The sequence below is a fragment of the Clarias gariepinus genome, chromosome 18, assembly GCF_024256425.1.
Source record: "Clarias gariepinus isolate MV-2021 ecotype Netherlands chromosome 18, CGAR_prim_01v2, whole genome shotgun sequence".
NCBI classification, from domain to species: domain Eukaryota; kingdom Metazoa; phylum Chordata; class Actinopteri; order Siluriformes; family Clariidae; genus Clarias; species Clarias gariepinus.
Window position 1 is genome coordinate 19956526 of NC_071117.1, and position 27762 is coordinate 19984287.

Sequence of the window (27762 nt, forward strand, 5' to 3'; positions counted from 1 at the left end):
GATAAGATCCGCTTTGTGTTGAACCGAATAGTATAATAATAATAATATTCTGAAGGTACCATCAAATGTTCGAACTCTGCTCCATGAAAGCGTATCTCCACCGGCGTTCCGGTTTTAAGCTTCTTGGCGGATCATAGGTCAGGACTGTTGTTTTAGCTCAAGCTCTTCCAGCACAGTGTGTCCTCCTTTTCGTCCAGGATGTCTTACCGCCAGTTAGCAGATGAAAAGTGGGAAGATCAGTGTGCAGAGCGAGAAGCCTACAGACGCTGGATGGAGAGCAAGTGCGTGTAAGATCTGGCTTTGGCTGGTCAGACTATGAGCGAATCTCTGCTTAGGAGTGTGTTCTGTTAAAAAAAAGAGAAAGAGAGAGAAAGAGAAAAGGAGCGTGAAAGGGTGTAAATGATGCTTCGTGTGTACTGGAAGTCATGCAAATAGTAGTACGGGCAAACTGAAATAGTGCAAGTGGGGGGATGTGAGTCAATTATTTAAATAATTATTTGAATCCAATATTATCTGCACTGCTTTAGATTAAAAGAAAGTTAAAACAGCTGATGAGAAAACAAGGATCAATAAGGAAAAAGGAATAAAGAATGAAGAATAAGCAAACCGTATTACAGGATTTCTAAGGGTGCACTCCATAAGATGTCATTAAACCGTTTGATCTTTTTATCTATGTTTTGATGGATTTCTGGATTTTATGTTTTAATAGAACACAAGACACAGGAGATTGTTTAAGTCTACATACTGTAAGAAGCATGGCGATAAAATGTTTATCGATGTATAAAGTTATTTCATCACGTTTCATTTATTTATTCATTTATTTGTTTATGTGCACCAATATACCAAATCTAGTGCAACTCCACTGACACACACAGTTCAGTGGAGTCCTCTGACAGATTTAAGGAGATATATTTAATATATATAATGATTAACACTCATCGGAAAACAGGCTGTACAGTAAATACTTCATGTATACGCCAGTTCGAGTTGTGCCCAGATGCATGCCTTTTCCTCATGATTAGGTGATGATGATAATGATGATGATAGACCAGGTCTATCAAGTAATTTGGCGTAAAGCAATTAAAGCAAATGCAATATTATTCTCAATAGCGCATATTACAAAGCTGGGTTATTAAGGGTGCAGGCAAAGCAGATTTAAAGTCAATTTAAACCAGATCAATGAACTGGAACAAAATTACGCTGAGATTTTAGCAATAAAAGGGGTCGCCACAGCGGACAATCCAATCTGCACACAACTTAGCATAGTTTCTTTTTTACGGCGGATACCTTTCCTGATGCAGTCCTCCTATTTTTCTAACTCGGCCATTTTTCAACCCGTTGGCTGGGTAGTATGGGGTGTGGCAAACCTCCCAGTCCCCCCCCCACCCCACCCATCAACTGGATGCTCCGATCCCCAAATCTAGAGCCTTAGCCCCTGAGCCACCACTCCCCAGATTTAACAATACTGAATGTATTTAAAAAAAGAAAAGAAAAAAAACAACACAACTAGCCTTGAATAAAAGTTCCTAATTACAGGCTTGTTTAACATTAAAACCATTAACCTTAAAACCACTTAGGTCTTGGGTTGACTGTGTGACACCGGGGCAGCTCTGGGACTTGGACAGTCGATCCTTGGGATGCTATGGGGCATAGGGTGGGCGATCCGTGTATGGGACTTGTTTGTACAGTGCATCCCATGGGTGCTTGATCAGATTGGGAACCTGGGCAGATTGGAGTCTCTTTGTGTCTCAATGATTCATTGGGAGTTTTGGTGGCTTCTGTCATGACCAGTATTGACTTTTTTATCGTCCTCCTTGTTGGCTCCATTGGCTTTTCTGTGGGATTGGACCAGGGATGGCCCTAGGTCCAACTAAGTGAGCCTTGGGTGCCCATGATCCTGTCACCAGTTAGTGAACAATACTATTCACATTATGTCAGCAGTCATAACATTATGGCTGATCACCAACATTATGGATCTAATCATGAAAAATATACCATTATGTTTGGCAACCCGAGGACCTTAAAGCGAGCTTGAGCCATCCTTTGTAAAAAATCGAATTACCTTGTTTAGCAATTAAGTTCAATAAGCATAAATTAATACATTAAATTAATAAACACATTAAAATATTCAATTAAAAAAATTGGTTTATGTTTTTTTTTAGTGTTGTTGAGTTAAGGGTTTTTCCTTTTTTAGGGGTGTTTTAAATGTTTGCTGGAGTTTCTGCAAATTATCTTTAAATGTTAGCTGTGTTAAAGGTTTAACAAAAACTCAAATGCAAGCCAAATGCATGCTTGAGAGCACACGTCTCTTCCTGTTCTTGTTACCTGTGTACAGGCTATTTTCTGTTGTCGGAGCGAGGTACAAATCGAACCGTGACGGAAAAACCTAGGTCGGAATCAACTTGCGAAATCTGTTCATCAAAAAATCTCTACAGGAGATAAACATGAAATAATTGAAAATGACAGTTTTGAATGAAATCTTATAGAGTGCAAAAGCATTGGGTATATAAAAAGCTCTACTCGAGGAGGATTTCCTCACAGATTGGTCGTGGAGTGTTCTTGAAGTGTTTTCAAGCACTGAAATGGAAGATGAATATAAGCACTGGGTCTATGTGTAACTCACCACTTTACGCGTTCTACTCAGTTCCTCTCTATTATCCTGTTCTTTTCTGGAGCGTGTGGAGGTCAAAGATTGGTGGGAGTTCACAGCACCACGGAAACGATCCGGTTCCCGTTCTACGTATGGTGGCAACGAATCGTCCTCCTCTGCTGATCGGTGGGTAGCTGATCGGTTGCTCGGTGAGTGACTTTGGCAACTCTTTTGAGAGCTATTCTTAGACGGCCTGTCTGATTCCTCTTCATTTCCCCCACCTTTTGAAGACAAGCTCCTCCCAGCTTTTGCTTTGCGTTCCAGTAATCTATTAAGTAGGGCATCATCGTATTCCTGCCCGCTCTCGACTTCCTGCTTTCTCGAATCCCACGCGTTAGGGTCTCGACGAAGATTGCTGTCCCCTGTACCTCGTCTCTTTGGATTTCCTGGGACAGGGGGTAGACATTGAGCATGATGTCTGTCTTTAGGAGAATAACGTTTGGAGCTGTAATACGGATAGCGGTCACGCTCCAGATCCTGTTCTCTCCATCGTTCTCGCTCGCGTTCACTCTGCCTTTGTTTGGAGCTCATCGTGTAATCGGCCTCGTCGTCGCTAAGGTCGTCGTGGCGACGTCGCTGGACGTAGCTCATGGCAAATTCCTCAAGCTCGTCCAGGGATCCGGTTCGTCCGCCCATTTGGAAAGCCTTCCTCTGCAGGTGCTCAGAACGAGGGTTCCACCTGGGGAAACATCACAAAAAAATTATCTTTCCCTAAGACATCAATATATTTTTGATATATTTACCAAGTAAATTGTAATTTTTAAAACTAAAAATTCCATGTTCATGTCATTTCTCCAGTGCGCTTCCAATTCGTCAGGAGGTGGACTGGCTCATTCACTCATTGAGGGACAGTTTAGCATTGCCAGTCCGCTTACTGGTAAGGTTTTGGAAATTCGGATGCCACTGAAGAACGCTGAGAGAACCGACATAAACATGGGGAGAACCAGAGCTCAGAATCAAGCCAAGGAGCATGGAGCTCCCAAATGTTAATTACCTCGGGTGATCTTCCTTCACTCGATGATGAGGATGTCGAGCGGACGTTTGCGTATGGACCGGAGACCGTTCTCTGCTCAGTAAGTCTGGAGGGTCATCTATATCAGGGATGGCTGGAAGCGCTTTCTTCTGAACCTTCCGATACGCCTGGTGGAAATCCGTCTCTGCTTCATGTAAGGAACTAAGCTCTGACATACTGCATGCTGGCCAGCAAAAGGAAATCAACAGAGTGGTTTAAAAACCTCATCATGACCTTTTCGGTGCAAGATGCATTTATTATTTTTACAAGCGGTCAGCCCAAGCATGGTTGTATCGTGCACTATATACTGTACCGTCATGACATAGTCACATGTTCTGTTCGAATCATATTTGAAGGTTTGATTTGTGTAGAAATTCAAAATCTTCTATAGGTGCATTGCTATAAATTCTGAGGTGATTGTCTGCGTGAAGTGAAGTGTTAATAAACGAACAGGACATGAGGGTTACATAACTGGTCAGTTTTAGTAGAAAGTAGAAGCATGCCAAACACAATCAGGTGCATGCTGTGCCTCTGTATGAGCGCTAACTTTAAACTATGGTGACTGCATGAAAAGGCTATTGAAGCACAGAAAAGCAAAAAAGTGAGCTATAGAGAATTTTTTTTCCAGCTGAAAAGGAAAGAGAAGCCTAAAATTAGAGGGCTTTTTATGAACACAGGCGTTCTGAGTACCACGCAGGGCTTACAATCATGACTGCTGATGGTCTTAGAAGGCTTGAAATGTGCCAGTTCTCTTTCCACATACTGCAGCACCTTCAGCGAATTCTGATCCGGCGTGGGCTGGAGACGATACCCGCTGTGCACTACAGGGGACATCGCGGGTTATGAGCAAATGTATTCATGGGTGCACAGGAGAGACAGAAAAATGTCAAGAGACACAAAATACAAGTCACTGGACACTTTAATAAGAACTTCGGTGTGCCTGATCATCTGTTGGTGCCATTATTTGGTCAGTAGATAGAAAATCGTGGTCTGTACAGGTCCAGGGCTTCACGTAAGGTTCATAGGAGGAAAAAATGTGATCTTGGTGACCTCAGATTTTTTTGCTCTTATCGGGAGCCGTGTTAACACACCATAACATTGATAACCTTTGCCTGATAAGATTAACCAAGCAAACATACACAAACAGGAATAAAGCACTAACACAAATGATTCTTATCTGTTCGTTTTTGCTAAACAAATACACTTCATGAGGCTTAAACAAGCACATAGAGTGTAGAACACAGTACCCGCTGCATCGTCTGACTGATGCAACCGAAGTCTTTCTTTTAGTTTGTGTTCAATAAAATCTTAGTAGAAAAGCAAAAAAAATAAATAAATAAAATAAAATAGTTGGATGACTTATTAAAAAATGTAAAAGTTAGCATATTAACATCTTTGTTTACATGGATAATATTTCTTCAATCCGACTGAAATGGTCCTGGTTAAGGACTCAAACTAAACTGTTTGCATGGACGCCGATCCGATATGATGTGTGTTTACTTGCTCAAAGCATTTAATCAGCAAATGAAATGCCCGATGTGAAGCATTTCATCTTTTGGAGATGGAGATATAGTAGAAGGAGAAGAAGATGAGGTGAGCTTCCATCTTTTCTAACAAATCCGGCCTTCTGCGTTATGATTGGTTACAAGAATTTAGTCTCATCTATAATTGGTTAAATGACTTATACCGTATGTGATATAATAGGGGTGATCCCATCGATCGGAATCCACAGTTAGGTTTACTTTTTATAGACGGGTTGTCTCTCAGCTGGCCAATCACATAAATTGGTACTATTACGATGATGCAAAATACATAATCGACAGCCACAAGAAGTTCCGCGCAAAACAGACCGTGTTTGTCTTACCGCTTCATACATGGCTGTAGACATTCTGGCTGATATACAGTATAGACTGTGTCTTAAAAATGCAGAAATTCATTTTATAGATATTTAGAAAGAAATGCCGGCACTCGCTGTTTACTATTGAGTAGACACGATTGGCTCGCCAAATACAAAATGACCAATGTCTATTTTTTTGGTCTTTCACCACAGTGTACCATCTGGTCTGCACACAACTTGGCACAAGTTTTACGGCGGATGCCCTTCCTGACACGACTTTCCCATTGTTCTAACCAGGCTTGAGCCCGGCACTGCATGCAGTGGCTGGGTAGTATGGTGAGAGTTTAAGGTTTAGGGTCTTCCCCAAGGAAGACTATGGACACATTCATACACGCTTCATAAGTCACTTTTTATGCATATTCGCACCACCATTGTCACTTTCAAATTTTATATATATACTTTTTTTTCCTTTTATGTTTCTATATTTTGTAATATTTTTATTATGCCCTTATTTGTACAGTTTATTTCACTGGTTAAATTTATTTTCTTCCGTATTTCTTTTTATTCATATTTATTTCTTACGTAAAAGTTTTTATTTTTAAGGTCACTGGCGGTCGTATAAGCATTTCACTGCATATCATACTGTGTATGACTGTGTATGTGACAAATAAAATTTAAATTTGAATTTGAAGGACCCAATAGCGGCAACCTATTGGCGGTGGGGCTCGAACCCAGATCTCCCTATCAACATCCTAGAACCTTAGCCGCTTATTTTAGAGCAGAGTTTCGATTTGTTATTCCTTGATGCAGCCTGGTTTCATGTGCAACACATCATAACAAGTGAGTATAGTAGGAGGGTCACATTTTAAGATTAGCATTTCAGCATGTGTGACACCCCCACGATGCTAGTTAAGGAAGGCGAGATTTTTGCTCTTTAGTCGAGCGTTGGCGATTCTATTGGTTTCAGTTTCTTTAGAATCAACATGAAAGTATTAGAAAATGGAATATGTTGTTTTCCAGTAAATAAAAGTTATAAATTCATATTTTCTCAGATCTTAATTATATTTATATATTGCTGTTTAGAATAATTATTTTTAGTGCTATAGAAATGTTGAACGTTGTTTTGTTTCATCATGTACTAAACTGTATATGGTTGAAATGACAATAAAAGCCAACTTGACTTGAAATCGGACACTTTAAATGGAAGATCCCAATAACTGTATCGATACCGCCCGATTTTGATTATGGCGATTGCACCCAAAAAAACCTTGATTGGAGCACCCATAATGTGTAAAATATAAGCTATTCACTGCACTTTCCTCACCAAGGAATCAAAGAAGAATGAAAGTCTGAATGAACGTTTGCCACCTGGGACAAACATGCGCAGATAGAATATATTTATTCCATCAAGCGAGAACCGATCACATTACTATCACGTTCACGATCACGTTTACATGGTTAATATTTACCTATTGAACTTATAATCAAAGGTTCACAGCACCCCTGTCATTCCAATCGGGCTGGATCGGGTCCGAGTCGAGGTGTTTACATGAGGCTATTATTCTGATTATTAGTCGAATCCACGCAAACACAGCTAATAACAAGAGAACGACGTAAATAATGATCAAGCATCTATTTCTTTCACATTCTCTATAACTGTGTTTTGCTTTTGTTATACCCACAACAATCACATAACAGCATTATCCTTATCTCCATTTTCCTTCGTGCAAAATGTGTGAAATGTGTGAATACCTGATGACAGCTGAGTTAAAGAGATGTTATTATCGATGGATGGTGCGGTGGACATCTTGGGCTCAATTAGGGAGGGAGGAGCGATGGGTACCATGGAAGGCACGCCTTGCATGTAGTACGGAGGGTAGATTGCCACTGGTGTGGACTGTGCCGTCTTTATGCCTTTTCCTGCTTCATACACTGTGGGGGAACATGCAGTATGGAAAAATACTCTGGATACAACTGTTCAGCAGTGGAGGTCTACAGTATGTCTTAGGACAATGTTAACAGGATTGTGAGATATGCTGGAACCCTTCCCATAAAGCTTTAGCCTAGTAGTTTGGAAGTGGTGTGTTTTATGTAAATAGACATGCAAAACCTCATGCCATGTTGAAAAATCCTACTGATCCTCCTTTGCTGTTATAATAACCTTCACTGCTTCTGAAGCTTGTTAAACTCGTTAAGCACTAATCAGTGTGACAATTGGTTGATTGACATGTTGCATGCAAGCCTTCCCATGTCTTATTAGTTATGTATCATTCTGAAAATAAAATATATATATAATTTAAATATAATATCTTTTTTTTTTTTTTTTTTTTTTACAGATTTTACAGATTAACAGACGTACAGAAGTTTTTTTTCTCGGACCCAGAGCACAGATAGCCAGACTTCCTTTTTTTAAAGCCAAGAAACAAAGGACCTATTTGTGTCTATAGTTACCCGATTCAAGTAAAAGTTGAGCGAAGTGTGTGGATGTGAGGTACTCACAGTGGCGAGGACAACAGCAGGTTTCAGGGCAACAGCAGCATCGCACGTAACAGCAGCAGGAGTGAGGACAGCACTGGCACCAGCACACACCCGCCAGGACCAAGAACAGGACGCTGCCCAGGACTACGACTGCCACAAATACCCACTCTGAAACAAAGACCAGAGTGTTACAGAGACTATAAATACATGACTATAATCATGGATAACCTCCTGAAACCTAGACTCTAATATTATGTATATTGCAATTTCTCCTCACTGTTTCTCTTTATAAGCAACTGTTAACCAACAATGTCTTCTAAGAGGAAGGTATTTGGCTGAAGTAATTATACCAAATGGTTTTCATATGAGGATCGGTCAAAGATTTACAAGAAAAAGTAGTCGGAAGAAAATGTCATGTCGTCATATGAGAACATTTGTGTGTCAAGTTTATAAATCATGTAGTCTGAAAAAAGAAACAGCGGCTGCTCAAGACAATGGAATGAATTGCTTGATCCGCCACGCCTACTTCGATCAAAGGATGCAGGCTGCTTGTCAGTACAGTGTATAATGAAAACTACAGCTGGGGGCAGAGCTTTTTCTTACAAACCACAAAATTATGGAATAGTCTTCCAAATAGTGTTCGGGACTCAGACACAGTCTCAGTGTTTAAGTCCAGGCTAAAAACCTATTTATTTAGCCAAGCATTTTTATAAATAGATTTGCCTCAGGTAAAGGAGCAGATCTGGGGGACTCATGGACGTAGAGTATTATGGTGAACTGTAGAGTTTAGATGTTGTCTTCCCCACTCTTATTGATCACTCAGGCTTGCTGACGGTGAGGTGATTGTTTGCTTTACATGTCAGGAAGCCCTCATGTCTGTGTTTCCTTCTGGCTCTCCCTTTTAGTTATGCTGTCATAGTTAGTCCTGCCGGAGTCTCTGCTCTCCTTTCCTCTATTTCCCTCTCTCTGTCGAGCTACACATGTCGTTCCCGAGCTGCCAGTGATCCAGACTCCCTCTGCCCTCCGGACCTGTCTAAACCCATCCTGGTTCTCCGCTTCTGGTTGGAGATCTCGTCACATGGGTGTGTCTCTTTGGGATGCGTCTGGTGTCTGGGGATGATTCTCTCTACTTAGAAGACGGTTCTGGCCTCGACTGGTGTTGGCAGCTGTTTCTCTGAGGACTTGAGAGTTTGATTGTACAGGACTGGAACTTCCTACAAGTCTACCCAGTCTAAGAGTCTACCAAGTCTAAGAGTTTTCAATAACTACCTGGACTCCATATTAACATCAATTAACATCAACTGTTATGCTGAACTGCCTGCCAACTAACACACAGTTTGAATGCAGATCAATTCCTGCTTTCTGTTTCACCCAAATGAGGATGGGTTCCCTGTTGAGTCTGGTTCCTCTCAAGGTTTCTTCCTATTACCATCTCAGGGAGTTTTTCCTTGCCACTGTTGCCCTCGGCTTGCTCACCAGAGACAAACTGACCATTTTGATTCCTACACATTCACATTCCATACAAACTTAAATAATTCTTTTGATTGTGTAAAGCTGCTTTGCGACAATTGTTAAAAGCGCTATACAAATAAAATTTAATTGAATTGAATTGTGAACTGTGATCTCGTTGCCGTGTTCAAGAAACCAGTCTAAGATTATAGATTGGTACTAGGGGGCACAAAGTGTACCAAGAACACCATTACAACACCAACCTGAATGGTTGATACAAGGCAGGATGGATCCATGCTTTCATGTTATTTATGGTACATTCTGATCCTACCATCTGAACCTTCCAGTAGAAGAAGTAGACTCATTAGACCAGGCAATATTTTTTTAATCTTCTATTGTGTCCATGTACACTGTAGCCTTAATTTCCTGCTCTTAGCTGACAGACGTGGCACTCGTGGTGTGGTAGCCTATTCACTTTAAGGCTCAATGTCGTTTTGTGATCAGAGATGCTCTTCAGCATACCTCGGTTGCAATGAGACGTTATTTGAGTTGCTGTCGCATTTCTATCAGCTTGAATCAGTCTAGCCATTCTCCTCTGACGTTGAGCATCAACAAGGCATTTTCACTCAGAGAACTGATACTTACTGGATATTTGCTCTTTTTTAGACCATTCTTTTTAAACCCTAGGGATGGTTGCACATGAAAATTCCAGTGAGATCAGCAAAAATACTCAAACCAGCTGTCTGGCACCAACAACCATGCCACGTTCAAACTCCCCTGGACTGCACTTTAACAGACTGTCTTTTAAGTGACAGTCTTGACCATGTCTAGACCTAGACCTTAATGCACTGCCAGAGTTGCTGCCATGCGTCTTATTAGATATGTGCGTTATTTATTGAACAGACATTATTGAACAGGATTACCTAAAGAAAAGGTCAGATAGTGTATATTGCCTGCCTATTAAGTGCAACATGGATAAGAAAAATGCTTACTGTCAAAAATCACTGTAGCTCATCCTCAAGCTTTTTTTTAACTGCTCTTAACCTCTGTAAACCTCTGGTTTAATATCTTCATTTAAAAAAATATTTATTTCTATTCAAGTTCTTGGAATCTGTATTTTATCAAAGTTCTTCGAGTCATTTTTACAGATTCATAGTCAAATTAAAAATCATGCTGTCATAAATAGCTTTTTTAAGTAGTTAACAAATTTAGTGCCATTTAAAATAAAATGTTCAGATCATTGCTCATGCATTTCAAGGTAAATGGCCACCATTATTGGCCTGCATCAAGCAAAGAAAAAAAAACTAAGTGGAATTTGAAATTACTGGGAATCATTATGAAAACCTGGAATAATAGTAATAAACTTTCAACTTCATGAAAGAAAAAAATGTAACGAATGAAGATCACTTGAAGCCGTTGGTGAAGTTCCATTAAAAAGGATTAAAAATGTTTCAACGTGATAAAAAGGGCATTTCCATACACACACAATTAGGACTAAACAGCTGTGTGGCCATAAGAAAACAACTTGTTAGTGAGACTAATCAGGAAAAAAAGGCTTTAATTTGCTAGTAAGCATTAAGATTGGTCTTTAAAAGATGGGATAATTGAAAGAGACCATGTGGTCTGATAAGTCCACACGTATCCTATTTCTAAGCAATGGGTGCGTCAGCGTAAGAAGGGAAGCGGATGAGGCATCATTTATGATCTGGGGTTGCTTTAGTTGGTCAGGTCAAGACTTGTCAGCTGATAATGACCTGAATGTAGATGATAAACATATACATAAGGAAAAATAATGATACAAAGTGGTTTATGCTCACAAACACCTATCTGGACAATCTGAGAAAAAAGGGAAACAATAGTTCTGACGATGTCAAGGGCAAAAAACAAACATAATCCTACCAGAGGTCTGAAATACTCCAATATCCTGGGGATATTTCCATTCCAAATGACATGTTATAACACAGCAATAAACAAAAATCATAAAATCAATAACCTAAAAGCTAAAAATATGTATACATAGTAGTGTATAATAAGGTATATTTGTATTTTATATTAAATCTTACTCACAGTATCGCACATAAATGGGCGTGAGATTTACACCATGTGATAAGAAATGAGTAAATACAAAACATTAGTAGAACAAACCCTTCTCAGGACAAAAAATAACAGCGTTTTGGATGTCACAGTCGAAATGGTTAGGAGATTAGATTACAGACCAGAGGGTGAGTTGTGCATTATTACTACAGCACTTATTAAAGATAAGACTCGTTATAAAGAAATGTCAGTTATGACTAATGACTTGAAATTCTGTTTATTCCTCATACATCATGTATCATGAGTCAGCCTGAAAATACTGAAAATCTTTATAATGTTGAGGACTAACATTGCTTATGGTTCTTCTGACTAAGACACTGGGTTGTGGTTAATTTGCCACAAGTCATAAGATAATTAATTAAAATTTTGTATTATTAGTATTCTAAAATGCTGAATTGTTCAGATATTGCAGCATAAATTTGACTTGGTTACGGACACTACAGTTTTTTCCCCCTTTAAATTGTTTTTCTTAAATCCTTCAATTTCGCATGGAATAATTTGATTTAGGCAGGAATTTTTGCAGGTCATATGTTTTTATGCATTATTAGATGCTTAAACCAATTTTAGTATCAATATTCATAAATATGAATAATTGTAAATAATTGTACGTTTAAAGCCATTTTTTTGGGCCACATATAAAATCATCTCTCTCAAAACTTAAATATTTCAGGGAAGCGAAATTTGTCACCTCCATGTTGCCTAAACTTTAGAAGTAACTTCTTTGACACACACATTTTCTATATCATATGTATAACATCAAAAAAATAAATAATCAGCACCGATACTTTGTTTTGTCTGACTGTACTACTAACTTTTCCAATCCCACGGCTCCTAATCCAGCAATGCAACATCTTTAAGATCGTCAGTATATTAAGTACTGAATTAAGGAACGTCTCACACACTGATGCTGTGTTTCATCTATTGATTATGAGAGATGTAACTGATTAAAAGGCTCAGCAGTCACAGAGAAGCAAGGTTAGGTGAGCAGGTGGGGGGAACCCATACCTGGCATGATCTCCAGATCTATCTCAGGCAGGAGATCGCCAGCCACGCCTGTCTGACCTGGAGAGAGAGAGAGAAACAGAACAAGAGGACGAAGAGGAGCAGAGGTTAATCAGCCAAAAAGCGGTGCAAGATAAGATTTGAGAAAAGTGTTTGGCAGAAATTGGTGGCTGGTGCATGCAGCAGAAAACTACAGTACAGGTGAAGGAAGGATCAGATGACCTACCTGTGGAAGACAGATGGTGTGCACTATTGTGTGTGGATTGGATTACTGCATGCATGATTGTGTTAAAAAAAGATTCATCAATAAATCTAAACTGATGCTTTATTTAAAAAAAAGCTTGTCATCTGCCGCATTTTAACAACATGGTTTTCTACACTGCATTTTAGAGATGTGGAAAAATAATTTACTGATGTATCAGAATTCTCTTTATATATCATCACTCATATAATTTATATATGTTTGCATCTGTGTGTGTGGAGTTTCCAGGTTTTCTCCCACAGTCCAAAGACACGTATGTTAGGCTATTCCCAAATTGGCCGTATTGTATGTGTGTGTGTGTGTGTGTGTGTGTGTGTGTGTGTGTATATATATGTGTGTGTGTGTGTGTGAGTACGCGCTCTGGGATGTACTGGCACCCTGTCCAGGGTGTACCCCACCTCATGCCCTAAGTCTCCCGGGATAGGCTCCAGAGACCCTGTACAGGATAAGCAGCATAGTGGATAAAATAATAATAAGTAGATAAAATAAATGATATCATATCGGGTGTTCCCTGGTGATTTCCATCCCTACTACATTTTAACATTGTTTTAATAAAACATAGAAGGTAAAAAATTATCCTTGCATCAAACTGATTCCCTTACCCAAGTAACATCATAAATCACGCACTGTTTCAGGACTATACGTCAACTTGTAAGCATACGCCAAACCCTGTGATTATTGTGTTGTGCCACTCTTCCACCCAATGTTCCTTGACCCATACATTTAAATGATGTCATTCTCATATCCTATTCTCCATCACCTGCCTCCACGGTTTCTACAAACAGTTTTAAAACCACAAAGTGTCATCTACTTGGCACTTATGAACTATTATTAGCCATAATTATAGTTATCTCCTGAATCCATCGCCATGCCTAAAGGTTGTCCCGGCTATACTCAGCACTTAACTGAAGCATATGTTATTCCATATCACAATCTCAGTTCTTTTTCAGTTTTTCTTTCAGCTATACATAATCCTTTATATCTCTTTACCCTTCTTTGGATGAGCAGATGCTTGATCCAGTAAAACGTGTAAATAAAATACTACTACTGATTATTAAAATACAAATCTGTGTATGGAAAAAGGAAAATTATTTATTTGGTGGCCAATTAACGTGAGGGCTGTGATCATAAAGTTCTGATGATATGGTGAGACAAAAACTGTATACACCAACAAACATCACCTGAAAAAAAGCTTGTCCAGAAAAGAAAAGGTGAGCTTTACCATCAGTTTTGTGTCATGGCAACAGTAAAGCATCCTGAGACCATTCATGTACTGTACAGGGTTGTGTCTCAGCCAAGGGAGTGAGCTCACTCACAATTGTGTCTAAAACTCGCCAGACCTCAATCCTGTTGAGAACTTGTGGTCAATCCTCAAGAGGCAGGTGGACGAAAAACCAAAAACCCACAAATTCTGTCAAATTCTAGGCATTAATTATGCAAGACTGGGCGCCATCAGTCAGGGTGTGGCCTAGAGGTTGATTGACAGCATGCCAGGGGGAATTGTAGAAGTCTTGTAAAAAGAATAGTCAACACTACAAATATTCCCATTGCATAAACTCAATGTAATTGTCTATTAAGGTCCTTGACACTTATGGAATGCTTGTAATTATACTTTATAGTAACATCTGACAAAATGATCTCCAATCACTTGAGGCAGCAGCCTTTATGAAAATTAATATTTGTGTCATTCTTTAAACTTTTAGCCACGACTGTACAGAAACATAACTCCCGAAAAGGAAAATTACTCCTTGTCTTCTTTTAAAATTACAAGATCAAAATGCTTGATCTTTACTGTAACTTCAAAGCAAAACAAGCTGAACAAAGTTGTAACAGTCAGACATGAAAGAGGCTTATGTACAGATCCAGACCCTGGACCTCCTGGGCAGTGCTAGTCTACACTCTGAGCCAGAAAGGCTTAACTCAGCCGGAGCTTGGAATTTGCTCTCAATCTTGAGGTCAGGGATGTCATCCCTTTTAGCCTTGCTACACAACGTACAAGGAACCGCTGCTCTTTCACAATCAAGGTTTGTTCTCGAGAGCTTCTGCCCACTCCTTGCGATTAGTTATAAAACTTTTCAGGATTAAAACGATAAACAGCTTACAGTGAGAGAAATGATTACTGGTACTGTAAGTGTAAAAGACAAGTGTGTTAGAGTGAATTGTTGCTAATGGGCTTCCCAGCATTCTCCTACTGACCAGTGGTAATTACTGCGTCACATGATAGTATTATCAGCTCATCTGCAGCCTCTCCCATCAACAATCCAGACAAAGCCAAACAGAACTCAAGCAAGAGAAAAAAGATTGTTTGTGATGTAAACAAGTTATCCCCCCCCCCCCCCCCCCCCCCGCATCCTCTATATTCTCTAGTATATCCTACCTCGCATAGCCATTATGGTTATTGCATTGCCTCACTATGGTTGCACTTTATTAAATGCCCGAGGGAAATGATGCCAAATCATATCTCGTTGTTATTTATACTTGTTATTTGTAACGATGACAATCAAATTGAATTGAATCGAATAAGCAAGTGGCATAGTGGTTAGCACTGTCTCGTATTCCCAGGCTTCGTATTAGCACTGTCTCGTATTCCCTCGGCTTGTATTCCCAGAGTCTGGGATCGATTCCTGCGTATGCATGATCGGATATGTAAAAGTAATTTTTTTTCTTTTTATGGTGATCACATTTGCATTTAATAAAAAAAAAGTACTGTACATATTACATATGGTAAGCTGCTTGACTTTGTGAAGAAGCACATTAACACTCTGCTGCAGGACAATTCAGCCTTTAGCTTCATCACTCCCGTTTGTACTAGCAGTGTCAGTCAGCCCTGTGCATCTTATCTATGAGGATTTTCCTCCAAAGAGAGTTGCTCTATTTGCATAGCAGTTTCATGGTCCCAAACTGGCACATAAACAACGGGTGCATCTGCTTTGATGGTCTGTTTCAGAAGTGGGGCTCTTCCAAAAGTTCTGTTCTCTGGAACTAAGGCAGGTACTGGAATCAAGTACCAAACTAGATGCACTTGTACTAGACAAAAAGTGCTATCTGTGCATCATTAAGCAAAACCAGTTTAAAGAGATTTAAATATAATAGGATGGGCTCCTTACATACGATTAAATTGTTAGAGTCTGTAAAGCTAGTTAAATTTAGTGATAGTGAGGCGGCACGGAGGGGTTAGTGGTTAGCATTGTTGCCTTGCACCTCCGGCGTCCAGGTTCAATTCCGCGTCTGAATGAGCGTGCGAGTGCCCTGGGGAAGACTTCGGGCCCCTCACGCCCACGTATACAGGATAAGCATTAAAAGGTCACTGCTGTCATCACTCGCTAGTTGCTTGTCTGGACATTCTCAACCCAGTGTGCTTGAAATAACCTCACACCAAACTCTGTATATTCTCCTCTACTGGTTTTTCCGGGGTTTTTTTTCTGTCGCTCTCTTTCTTTCAGGCTCGTACAATGGATCCTTACGCCATCCTCAACTAGTAGACACAGAACGTCCTTCTGTTGCCATGGCAGCACGTCTACAAGTGGCTGACGCTCGAGTACGAGAGCGGTTGGCACCCAAACACTGTTCATTGTCTTGAATGTGACATCACATTCAGGCTTTAGTGAAACCCACATTTAGTCCCGTCTGTGTCGGGTAGATAAACACGTAGTAGCAAATCAAATTCATGAGGCAGGCGCTTTTGACGGGAGCACATTACACCAACTCTAAATAAGTGTGTTGCGAAATTACTGTGAACTGAAGAATCACACACATATTTATATATACATATTCCTAAAATAACGATTTACCCACCCAGGTAATTTAGCAAAAAAAAAAAACCTACAGTGTTTATACACTCTGATCAGCCATAACATTATCACCACATAACGTTAACACATAAATATTGATTATTAATTATATATATTATATTATATTATATTATATTATATAATTATAGTACCAGTTATAGTAAACCGCCTAACAGGATCATCACACATGATGATATACAATATCTGCCATACTGTATATGGGGGTTTATGAGCAGCATGGTGGCTTAGGGGTTAGCACTGTTGCCTTGCACCTCATGGGTCTGTGTGCATGGAGTTTGCATGTTCTCCCCAAATTTGGTGGGTTTCCTCCCACAGTCCAAAGACATGCAGATTAAGCTAAATGGTGTTCCCAAACTGCCCGTTGTGTGTAAATTAGTTTGAATGTGTGTATACGTGACCTGAAATGGATTGCCACTCCATTCAAGGTGTACCCTGCCTTGTGACCTATGTGACCCCCTGGGCCCTTACGACCTTATAAACAGGATAAAGTGGTATAAACGATGAGTGATTGACTGGGTGTAACGCAGCCCAATTAGACTCACATGGGATTGTACTGCACATGTCATGAATCTACACGAAGATGCAAAAGCATTCACTCCTATTGCTGTTTTTTCAGTTGCTCCCAGTAAGAGGTTGCCACCACAGACCATCCAACTCATACATTTAACGCAAGACATTCTAGTACCCAATGGATGGGCACTATGGCATCCAGTGGCTGGGAATCAAAACCTGGCCTTTCACACAGTAGGTGAGACAGTGAGAAGTCTACCACTGAGACACTGCCCTATAGTCATGCCTACCTATCATATCTACAGTATATGATCTCAGTATCGATATACTTAATCATGGAAGGTCCATTGTAGTCCAAAAAAAGTTAGTCACTTTAAAGCTTTCCAGGCTTGGAAACCCACGTTAGACTGAAACCCCCACTCTAAACGTTTAAACATCTCACACCAAAACAACAGGTTATGAGGTGCAGCAGTAAATCCCGCTGTTCAACACGGTAGGTGGAGTCTTCAACAAGTAGCACAGTGGTTTCCCAGTGAGCCCTTTGTGAAGCTGCTCTTATAATTCACTGGAGCTGTAAAAGGCAAAAGTGCATGGCGTCTCTTCTCCTGCCTATAGTTGTGTAATGGGTCTGTAACTGTGTGTGTGTGTGTGTGTGTGTTTGGGGGGGGGGGGGGGGGGGACAGGCTGATATTGTTCCTGTGTGAAGAAGTATAAGAAGATAAATGTCCTGTTTTCAACACAAACCTGTAGTGAAGACAGAGTAAGGCATCAGTAAGATTCCAGCTATTTTTAGTCTAGTCTTTTTCCTAGTGGTTAAGGAAGAGGAAATTGTTCTCAACGCATGACCTTACATCCTAAGCAGATAAGTGGAGTTCTTTCACTTCCTGCGTTTTTGGAGAACCCAAAAACATTAGTGTTAGATTGAATGGTTTTACTAAATCAGTGTAAAAAAACAAAACAAAAAAACAGATCTCACTGCTTATGAAAAAAATGTCTGTTCTGATTTAGCATGTTTACACAGTATGTATGCACAGTGGCATAGTGGTTAGCACTGTCTGTCGCCTTGTACCTCCAGGGTCTGGGATCGATTCCTACACTAGGCTCTGTGTGCATGGAGTTTGCATGTTCTCACAGTGCTTGGTGGGTTTCATCTGGGTTCTCCGGTTTCCTCCCACAGTCCAAAGGCAAGCAGATTAGGCTAATTGGCGATCACAAATTGTGCGCACTACGAAAAATTGTGTGTATACACGATGGATTGGCACCCTGTCCAGGGTGTACCCCACTGCGTACTCCTAAGTCTCCTGGAATAGGCTCCAGGCCCCCCAGCCCCCCCCGCAACCGTGTAAATAAACAGTGAGTGATATAAGACTACATAAAAAGGGTGTGTAAGGGTAAATATAGGTGTTGGATAACATTGATTCAGTTCATCTTGCATATCTTACATGCCTGCACTGATCAGATATAATATTAAAACCAGCTGGCTAATATTGTGGCTAAAATACATCTTTCTTGTGCCAGCTCTGAGCAATCAAGACAAAGACTCCACCGTTTCCTCTAAAGGTGTGATGTACTGTAGTATCTGGTACCATGACGTTAGCAAAAGATGCTAAGAGTCCTGTACATTGTAAGGTGGGGACCCTATTTGTGTCCAGCACATTCCACAAATGCTCGATCCGCTAAAGTAGTGGAGAATTTCTAGGCCATGAGTCAACACCTTGAGCTCTTAGACACATTCCTCAAACCAGCCCTCTAGAATATTTGCAGCGTGGCAAAGAACATTTTTCTCCTGAAAGGTAATATCAGTTTCATGTGTACTTGATCAGCAAGTAAAGGTTTAGGTAGGTGGTACAGTACATGTCACAATAACATCCTCATGAATGGGAGGATCTCAGAACACTGCCCTGAGCATCACACCGCCTCCACTGTCCCATAGTGCATTCAGATCATAGACGATGAGTTTCCTAAACAAATCCTTTTACAGATTTGCTCATAATATCGTATCTACTGTAGTGAGAAGAGTAGCTGGACACAATATTTATCCTGGGCACGACTTTTATCCAGAGAGAGGTTCTTCTAAATGGGTTTCTATTTTCTATATGTGATGACTCACCCAGAACCAGGAGTTCCACATGACCTTCATTCAGGCCCTCCAAGTCATCAGTGATCACCACTTTGCAGTAATAAATACCGCTGTCACCCCATCGCACCTCTCCAATACGCAGGTCAGCCTCTGGAGAAAAAGAACAAAGCAAATCATGCGACGGGGTTAGCTTTCATGCACAATTCAAACCGAACGATGTTCGATTTTAATGCTGAATTGAATACAAAGGCCAATGCAAAGGGCACGAGCACTAAGAGGGTAAAAGAAGTGATATGTAGGGGAAACGGTGCACAGCGTTATAATATTCAGATCTGTTCTTAGGCTTAACTGGAGACGAGAAAAATGGAAGATTGAGCTAATGTGAGAGAGGATCAGCAGGAGTAACGGAGAGGGAGTCTGGAATGTTTAGGCTCTCAGTTAAAATGCATTTGGAGCAGGGGGGCACCTCAGATCCTCCCTTGTAATGAGTAAACAGGCCTATTTCAGGAAAAGGAAACATTCAGAGTTACAATGGAAGGCCCTTCCTGTAGGGAACTACACTGTGACCTGGTTGCCAGGCGTCAAAATCCATTGCTTCTTCTTACATCATTAGCGACTTGTTTAAATGTAACTGTAAATGTATATGATGGTCTTTCTTTTAAGTCTTCCTACAGTTTAGTCTTGTGAATAACTTTAGTATAAACATTGGGTTTAACAGTCAACGAAGAGCTGTGTTTATGATCTACCTGGCTAATAATTAGCTATGTAATAGATTACAGCAGCTCCGCTAGTCTGTGTAGGAGACGCCACCGAGACACACGCTCCACGCATTCATGATATGCATGTTTTTTTTTTTTTTTCACCAATGTCTTAACCAGTGTATCGGCACCAGCTCGGCGTGTTTCAGCATAGCTGCGAGTTCACCGGAGGAACCACTGCCCATAAATTTCCTTAACAACAAAGGCAGAACTGAGAGAGAAGCGAAACGTTGAGATTAAGGCTGAGCAAACAAAAACAGGTCTACAATGTGAGAGTAAGATGTAATGCCAAATATATCAAGCGGTGAAGTTGACAATGCTAAATACACGAAACAGAGCCAGATGTCTCAGTTAGATGTTTTAGACTTCACTGTGACCGAGACACCAACCAGTGAATGTTACAGACTTCCAAACAGGATTTGACATAAAAAATCATAAAAAATTAAACAAAAACAAAACATTATCCAAAGACATCCAGACCACCAGAAAAAGGACGCACACTTGCTTCGCTTGTAATCAATCTATCAATTAAGGAAACGTCCTGGCCTAGCATTTAGGCATCCCCGAGTCTTTTGAAAAAACACAGGACACAGACTTTAAAAGATCACATATACTGTGCTGTGAAAAAGAATTTGCCTTATTTTTGATTTTTGATTTTTTTTTGGAAATTTGTTAAACTTAAATGATTCAGATCATCAAATTAATTTTAATATAACATAAAGACAACCTGAGTAAATACAAAGTGCAGTTTTTAAATGATGATTTAATTTATTAAGCGAACAAAGCTGTCCAAAACTGCCTTTGTAAAAAAAAAAAAAAAAAAAAGTAATTGCACCCCCTTGCTAAATCATAAAGAAACTGTAATTTTTTAGAAAGCTGAGTAAAAATTTCACTTGCCAGACCCTACAGGCCAGATAACTGCCAGACTTGTTGAATCAAGAAATCACTTAAATAGAAACTGTCTGACGAAGTTAAGCACGCTAAAAGATTAAAGTGAAACAACTAACAAAAAAAAAAAACTACTTTGTATACTTTGTACTTTGAAGAAAAAAAAAATCATCTGACTCTGATGTGCCATTATAACCATTACTACACTAGCTTGTAGTCCACAAACATCCTTTCCAATATAAACCATGCCACCACCTGCAATATGAAAACTCTTCTCTATTTGAGAGAATTTTGTGTTTTAAAACGGTTACATCATCGAACTTTTGCTAAATCCCTTTATGGGTTTTTATGGACCATAATAAATATGGTATATTTCTGGCAGATTAAATGCTTCACTGTTAGCAGAACAACTTTGTGCATCTTAAATAAATTCAGATCCATTAAGGTGTCTGAATAGTTACATGACCACATGTCAGTGAGGTCATGCTACGTACTGTAACACTACATACTGTAACACTAGCTTCCATTCATTGTATGGAATTCCATTCCGTTCTTTAAACAAAAAGGTCCAGGATAAAAAACAATGACCAAAAAAAAACAGCACATTACTGTTGATAATGGAGATGTCTCGGTCTTTGTAGTACTCCGCAATGGTGAGAGAGGATCCCTGCCCTGAGGCCACAATCCGAACCGTCCGGCTGGCGTCGCTGCAGTCCTTGTGGGAGGAGGGCCCGAGTTCTGACCCCCGGACCCCCAGGGAATCTGGAAAGCTGAACGAGTCACGCGTGCGGTCACGGCAGTATGACTTGTACCACCACTGGATCACTGGGGTGTGAGTAGAAGTGCTTGTGTACTGACACGGCAAAACCACAGACTGGAAAAGCAGAGCGAAACGCCGGCCTTCCCGAACGCTCACCTGCACTGCCTCACACCTCGGCGTTGCTGGGGGACAGAAAAAGAGAACAATATTAAGAAAGTGTTTACACTTTGATATTGAAGTTTTTACATAAGCAACGATTGATTTGAACCATGCCAGCATTCACGTTATTGTTTTTCTGGTACTACTAGTATTTTCCATAAAGGAAACATGGTTTAGCAAGTTTGGTCTAGAAGAACTTAAGTCCTATCATCAACAACTTTTGAGGAACTGGTACAGTGGGGAACCTATTAACGGAATTTTACCTAAATTGGCCCTGATTAATGTAAAAGCGCTAAGATCCCTGAGAGAACCCGGGAATCGAACTAGTGATCTCCGTATAATAGGGCGTGCACTATACCACTGCGCCACACGGGGGCCAGGTGTCCACAAACTTATGGCTACATAGTGTATATCAAGATGTGAAAAAGGAGGAAAAGCACCTAAACTGACAGAAAGGGAGAAGTGATAAAAGAAGACGTGGAAAAAGAATAGAAAGGAATCCTGACACATCTTGAGAAATCTGAGACTGAAAACAAGAAAGGCTCTCACAAGCAATATAAGCAACAGCAAGGTGTGTTGCAGATGGACGAGTGAGCGAAAACATGTGATGACGGTAACATAGCAGGCCAGAATGTGAAACAGGAGAAAAAAGAAAACACTTTGCACCACAGAAAAGTGCTTTGTGACCCAGAAAAGGGAGAGTCAGCTCCACAGGATGGCAACTGTAAGTATAGACCGAAATGCAAAAAAAAAAAAAAGCTGACAAAGCTCTCACCTTCTTACTCACCCTGTCTAATAAAAACACACAATTACTGTACAGCACTACTAACACCTGCTTATTACCATCCAACATTGCTCGAAAACAGCCCCTCATAGACGTAAGTTTGCTGTCTTGATTTCTCAAGAGGCATCTTAAAAAATAAACGTCTAACCATAATAAACAGGAGAACATTGCGAACAGCTCCTACTGACTCACTCACACCCCTCTGAGCTCCTGATCTTCTGTGTGTAATAATCCTTATCGCACTGTGGTGGGAGGCTTGAAGAAAAACACACGCCTAAAAACATCTGGAGCGGAAAGTCTAGGCCATGCCGGGATGAGCAATGAGGAACAGATTTAGAGACGTCAAGTTATGCAGTATAAGTGTGTGTGTGTGTGTGTGTGTGTGTGTGTGTGTGAAGCACCTGATATACACACGGTATACAACTACACGAATATACACACTTTGTGAATCCATGGGTATGACATTAAAAAGAACTGTCTAAAGCAATAAAATGACATGAAACTTCTCTTCATGTCTCTCTGCTTAAACGAGAGTTTATTTTTCAAGGGTGTGTGGCATGAAAAACATGCTTTCTGAGACCTAGCAGGTCTTCACCCTTTTAATTTTTAACTCTATCGCATATCAGCTCTTTCCCATGTATTAAGAAACAAAGTGAAATCATGCTTATTTAAAACACATTTATAATAGACGTCTATGAAAAGATATTACAGTAAAAGCTGGTTGACTGTTTGGCTTGATGTGTCTCAGGAGGAAGCATGTGTTAGTCTTCACCCTTCCTATTTCGTAATTGTTTTGTGATTCGGAAGACAAGGACAATTTTGCATTCTAGACTTTTGGTCAAGGACAGCTTTGTCATTGTTGGGATTCAAATGTTTGGTCTTAACATCTGTTTCTGACTGACTGTGCATAAGATTTGGGCAACATCCTGTCATGACAATATAAACATTAGTGATTAATGAGTAGATACAGTAGATACAGTAGTGAGTGGAAATGGGGCAGTGGTGACTCAGGTGGTTGAGGCTGTGGGTCGTTGATTGTAGGATCGATAGTTCAAAAACCGGCACCACTTGGTCACCACTGTTGAGTAAGACCTTTAATCGTACGCCCATACTACACAGCCACTATATGCAATATGATCCCAAACCCTGTTAGAAAATGGGAGGTTTGAGACTGGAAGATTTTCTGGTGTAAAACCTGTGGTGCGTCACATCTGAAATGCTGGCCTCCTAGGAATTCCTTTAACATGTGGAAATCACTTGGTGCGAGGTCAGGACCGTACGGGGGATGTGGCAATAACTCCCAGCCGAGTTCCTGTAATGTGCAATTGGTGTTGATGAATGATGGTGTGTACAGCTCCCACAGACAGATGCGTCTACTCTGCAAAACTTTGGTAACAAATTGTCCATCGATTTTCAAGGATCAGGCATTCCACTCACTGTAGTGGGCTTCAAGTCACCTCAGCCGGGATCATTCAAATGTCTCACTATGGCTAAAAGTCCCATAACCGGATCGTGCTTGAAGTCTTCTGTAAACGTCAATCAGGTTTACACCTTTATTCACTGGAAATTTCATCACGTATATACTGTAGGAGATGTTAATATAATAGCCCACAAAATATAGAAAATTTATGTATTCTTAAAATAGAAATGTTCCAATAGTGTATCATTTTTTTTTTTTTTTTTTAAGAACTAATGATCTGATAATGTACCTTAAATCTTTTTAAGGGTAAATCCATGAAAATTTCCACATGTGGCTACAAAAGACAAGAGTGACGAAAACTTCTGAAGTGTACTTCTGATGATTTTAGACCCAAAACTAGCCATTTAAAATATATTTTTTAGACTTTTAAACTTAGATTTGATGTAAAAGTAGATTTTTTCTGATGTTTTTTTAGAATCTCACCCACAGCTTTTAATGTTTCAATGTTTAATGATACTTAGTAACAAAAATAATAACAAGAACTATACACCTGTTTATCAGTTTAAAAGCTTTTCATGTCTCGCTCTACTGTTTAAACAAATAACAAATAGATCAAAAGAAATCAAATCAAAGGATGTGAGAGGAAGAGAAACATTCTATCCCGTGTGAAGTCCGGACTCCTGCTCTGACTTGCTGTGAGTTTGGATACTTCTGGATCTAAGTTTAAATCAAGAAGAGTGTTTTACTTAAATAAAGAAACTAACAGTTTATTTTATTTTGTTTCGCGAAAACCCGACGTGTATTGTAACACTCAAAGTTTAGCTGAAAGTAAGTAACCTGCTGAGCAACAACCTGCCGATATTTAGCGAATCTCAGCACCAACATCACTGGAGAAACGGACTTACCTGTAAAAGTTATTACTGTAAACCAGCAGTACAGGAGGAACTTCATTTTAGAATCCGTACACAAGTCGTGAACATGTTTTCCTTCCCTTCGCCTCATCCTCCGCTCGTGTGTGTGTGTGTGTGAGAGAGAGAGTAACAGGACTGTGTAACGGTATAGAGTAAAGAGGCGCGCGCTGTGTACCGTGTCCCAAACAACCCCTCTGTCTGATATGTAGTGCACTAGTTAGGGCGCTCGAGAGATCACTTAAGTGTACAGGAAATGACACAGAGCTAAGAATGCTGAGAATGAATTACTCTCAGAATGAAGGACAGTATGAGTGTGGTGTTTTTTTTGTTGTTGTTTGCAGCAAATTGCTTAAGTAGTAGTGTTAAATCTGGAAGCACTGATTCAAGATTCAGGATTTAAGAGAATTTATTTGCCATTTGTGTACAGCAAGAGTATATCGGATTTGTTTTTGGTAAAAAAAAAAAAAAACTCTCAGAAATTGCCTCCGAGTGGCGCAGTGGTAAAGTGCTCGCTCTATTATCCGGAGATCGCTGGGTTGCTGTTACCTCTCGCAGCCGGAGGTCTAAAGAAAGCTGATTGGCCAAGCTCTCTCAAGGGGGAGGGATGAGGGGTACTTCGTGCTCCCACATTAATCTACAGCGTCTGTGAGCTCGCGCAAGCGGAAGGAGCGGATAGCGCTGTCCTCCGAGTGTGTTACTCCGCCCCCAAGGGTGCGTGAGCGAGCAGTTCGAAAAGATGCAGTTGGCTGGCGCCCGCGTGGTTCGAAGGAAACACGTGATAGTCTTCGGCCCTCCCGGCTGGTGGTAGTGGTAGCCTTAATGTGAAGCCCCCTAGTGCCGGGGAGGAATTGGACTGAATTAGTGAGGAGAGAATCTGGAAAAAATCCAAAAAATAGTGATTAAAAAAAAAATCTGAAATAGTGATAATAAAAGAAAGATAAAGTAAAAATACAGTTGTTTGCAACATTTCTTACAACTTTTTAAGCATGTTAAGACATCTCCAGACAATAAAAACTAATAAAGAAATAAGTAAAAAAGTACACAAATAAAAATAGTTGCAAAGCAGCGATCGGGCCCAAGCACCCTGCTCCATCACTGCCTTGATTCAAGTTTCAAGATTAAATTCTTTATTTGCCATTTGTACACAGACCAACAGTAAGAGTGCGTTGAATTTTTTTGCAGGAACTCTGAGTCACTGATTAAAAAAAAGCAGCGATGATCGGGACCAAGCACCTCTGGCATCACCGCCGTGGTTTACCACACAACCTGTGTGTTTTTTAAGCATGGTAGTAAGATGTTGTGGGGGGAAAAAAGCAATACTCTATGATATCACTCAATATGACGTCACTCTGGAAGTTGTGGCCACTTTTCGGCATACATTTAAGGCATCGCCACGGCTGAACTGTTTGAGATATCAAAACTTGCTGAAGTAGTAGTCTTAAAGGAAGAAGCAGTGAATCAAGATTAAATTCTTTATTTGCCATTTGTACACATACCAACAGTATGAGTGCATTAGAATATTTTGTGCAGGAACTCTCTGAGTCACTGATAAAAAGAAAGATAAAAATAGAAATATAGTTGCAAAGCAGTGATGCACAAGCACAAGTGCCCAAGCACTTGTGCCATCAATGCCCAGACGCACTACACAACCTGTGTGCTTCTTCATCATGTTAAGACACCCAAAAAGCCAGAGGTGCTTGAAAATAAGCATCATACTATGATGTCACTCCATGTGATGTCACTTCAATATGATGTCACTCAGGAAGCTATTAGCCACTTTTCTGCATAAATTTATGGAATTATCATGGCTGAACAATGTGAGATATAAAAAAAAAAATGCTTAAATAGTATTATTAAAGCAGAAGTATTGCTTTAAGATTTAAGATTCAAGGTACTTTATTTGCCATTTGTACACATACCAACAGTATGAGTGAACTGGTATTTTTTGTGCAGAAACTCTGTGAGTCAATGATAAAAAGGAAGATAAAGTAGAATGAACATACAGGAATGATAAAATAATAAACAAAGGAAGGATTTAAGCTCAATCTATAACACACCAACTCAGTACATTATCATTGATATATGTTATTGAGTTTTGAAATTAAAAAATTACAGTTGAAACCAGATATTTACAATCACTTAAAAAAAAAACTACAAAAACATTTTTTTCTTTACTGTCAAAGATTAAATCAGAAAAAACTTTCTGTTGTAGATTAATACATATTAACATAGTTTTTGTATTTGTTAAATGTCAGAATCGAGCGAGGGAGAATTTTATGTTTTTTTTTTATTATTATTACTTTTATCAGTCAAAAATTTACATACATTTCCTTTGTATTTGGTAGAATTGCACCGAAACTGCTTTACTTGGGCCAAACGTGTCAGGTATGCTTCAGCTTTCTACAAAAGTTTGCTGGAATTCTGGCCCACTCCTCTTGACAGAACTCGTGTAACTGGGTCAGGTTTGTAGGTCTTCTTGCTCGCAGTTGCCTTTTCAGTGCCGCCCACAAATTTTCCATGGGATTGAGATCGGGGCTTTGTGATGACCACTCCAATACAGTACCTTGACTTTTGTAGTTCGATTTTTGCTTCGTCAGACCATAAAACATGTTTCCAGAAATTAAGATTTTTGCTCCCATGTACAGTTGCAAACTGTGGTCTGGATTTTTTTTATGATGCTTTTGAAGTAATGGCTTTCCTCCCCCAGAATAATCATTCAGCTCATGGTGGTACAGGACTTGTTTTACTGTGGATAATGACACTGTCTTACCAGTTTCAGCCAGCATCTTCACAAGGTCTTCCTCTATAGCCTCAGAATCCGTCTCCTTTCCAAGCGGTATGATGGCTGTACATTCCAAAGTTTTTTATACTTGCGTATTATTGTCTAAACAGATGA

General features: G+C 39.9%; 1 protein-coding gene across 3 annotated transcripts; it reads right to left on the reverse strand.

The window, feature by feature from the left end:
* Positions 1-24977, reverse strand: LOC128506908 (immunoglobulin-like domain-containing receptor 2). Of its 3 annotated transcripts, XM_053477523.1 has the most exons (10): positions 24861-24977; positions 21442-21774; positions 19217-19336; positions 12526-12582; positions 7999-8145; positions 7252-7431; positions 4367-4483; positions 3645-3846; positions 2624-3329; positions 1-344 (listed from the first exon to the last, which is right to left on the reverse strand). In XM_053477523.1, the coding sequence occupies exons 1-10, from the start codon at positions 24955-24957 to the stop codon at positions 309-311; spliced, it is 1995 nt and encodes a 664-aa protein (XP_053333498.1). In that variant the 5' UTR covers positions 24958-24977; the 3' UTR covers positions 1-308. The 3 variants fall into 3 exon arrangements, with proteins under 3 accessions (XP_053333498.1, XP_053333499.1, XP_053333500.1); XM_053477524.1 differs by lacking the exon at positions 12526-12582; XM_053477525.1 differs by lacking the exon at positions 4367-4483.
* Positions 24978-27762: the final 2785 nt, after the last annotated feature.

What these genes read in the sequence shown, in the direction of transcription:
- LOC128506908 (XM_053477523.1), bottom strand. Translation starts at nt 24,957, where the DNA reads ATGAGGCGAAGGGAAGGAAAACATGTTCACGACTTGTGTACGGATTCT. An exon ending in TGTGGAACTCCTGGTTCTGG is followed by an intron (nt 12,583 to 19,216) that starts GTGAGTCATCAC and finishes CTCTCTCTCCAG; the next exon opens with GTCAGACAGGCGTGGCTGGC. An exon ending in TGAGTAGAACGCGTAAAGTG is followed by an intron (nt 345 to 2,623) that starts GTGAGTTACACA and finishes TTTTTTTAACAG; the next exon opens with AACACACTCCTAAGCAGAGA.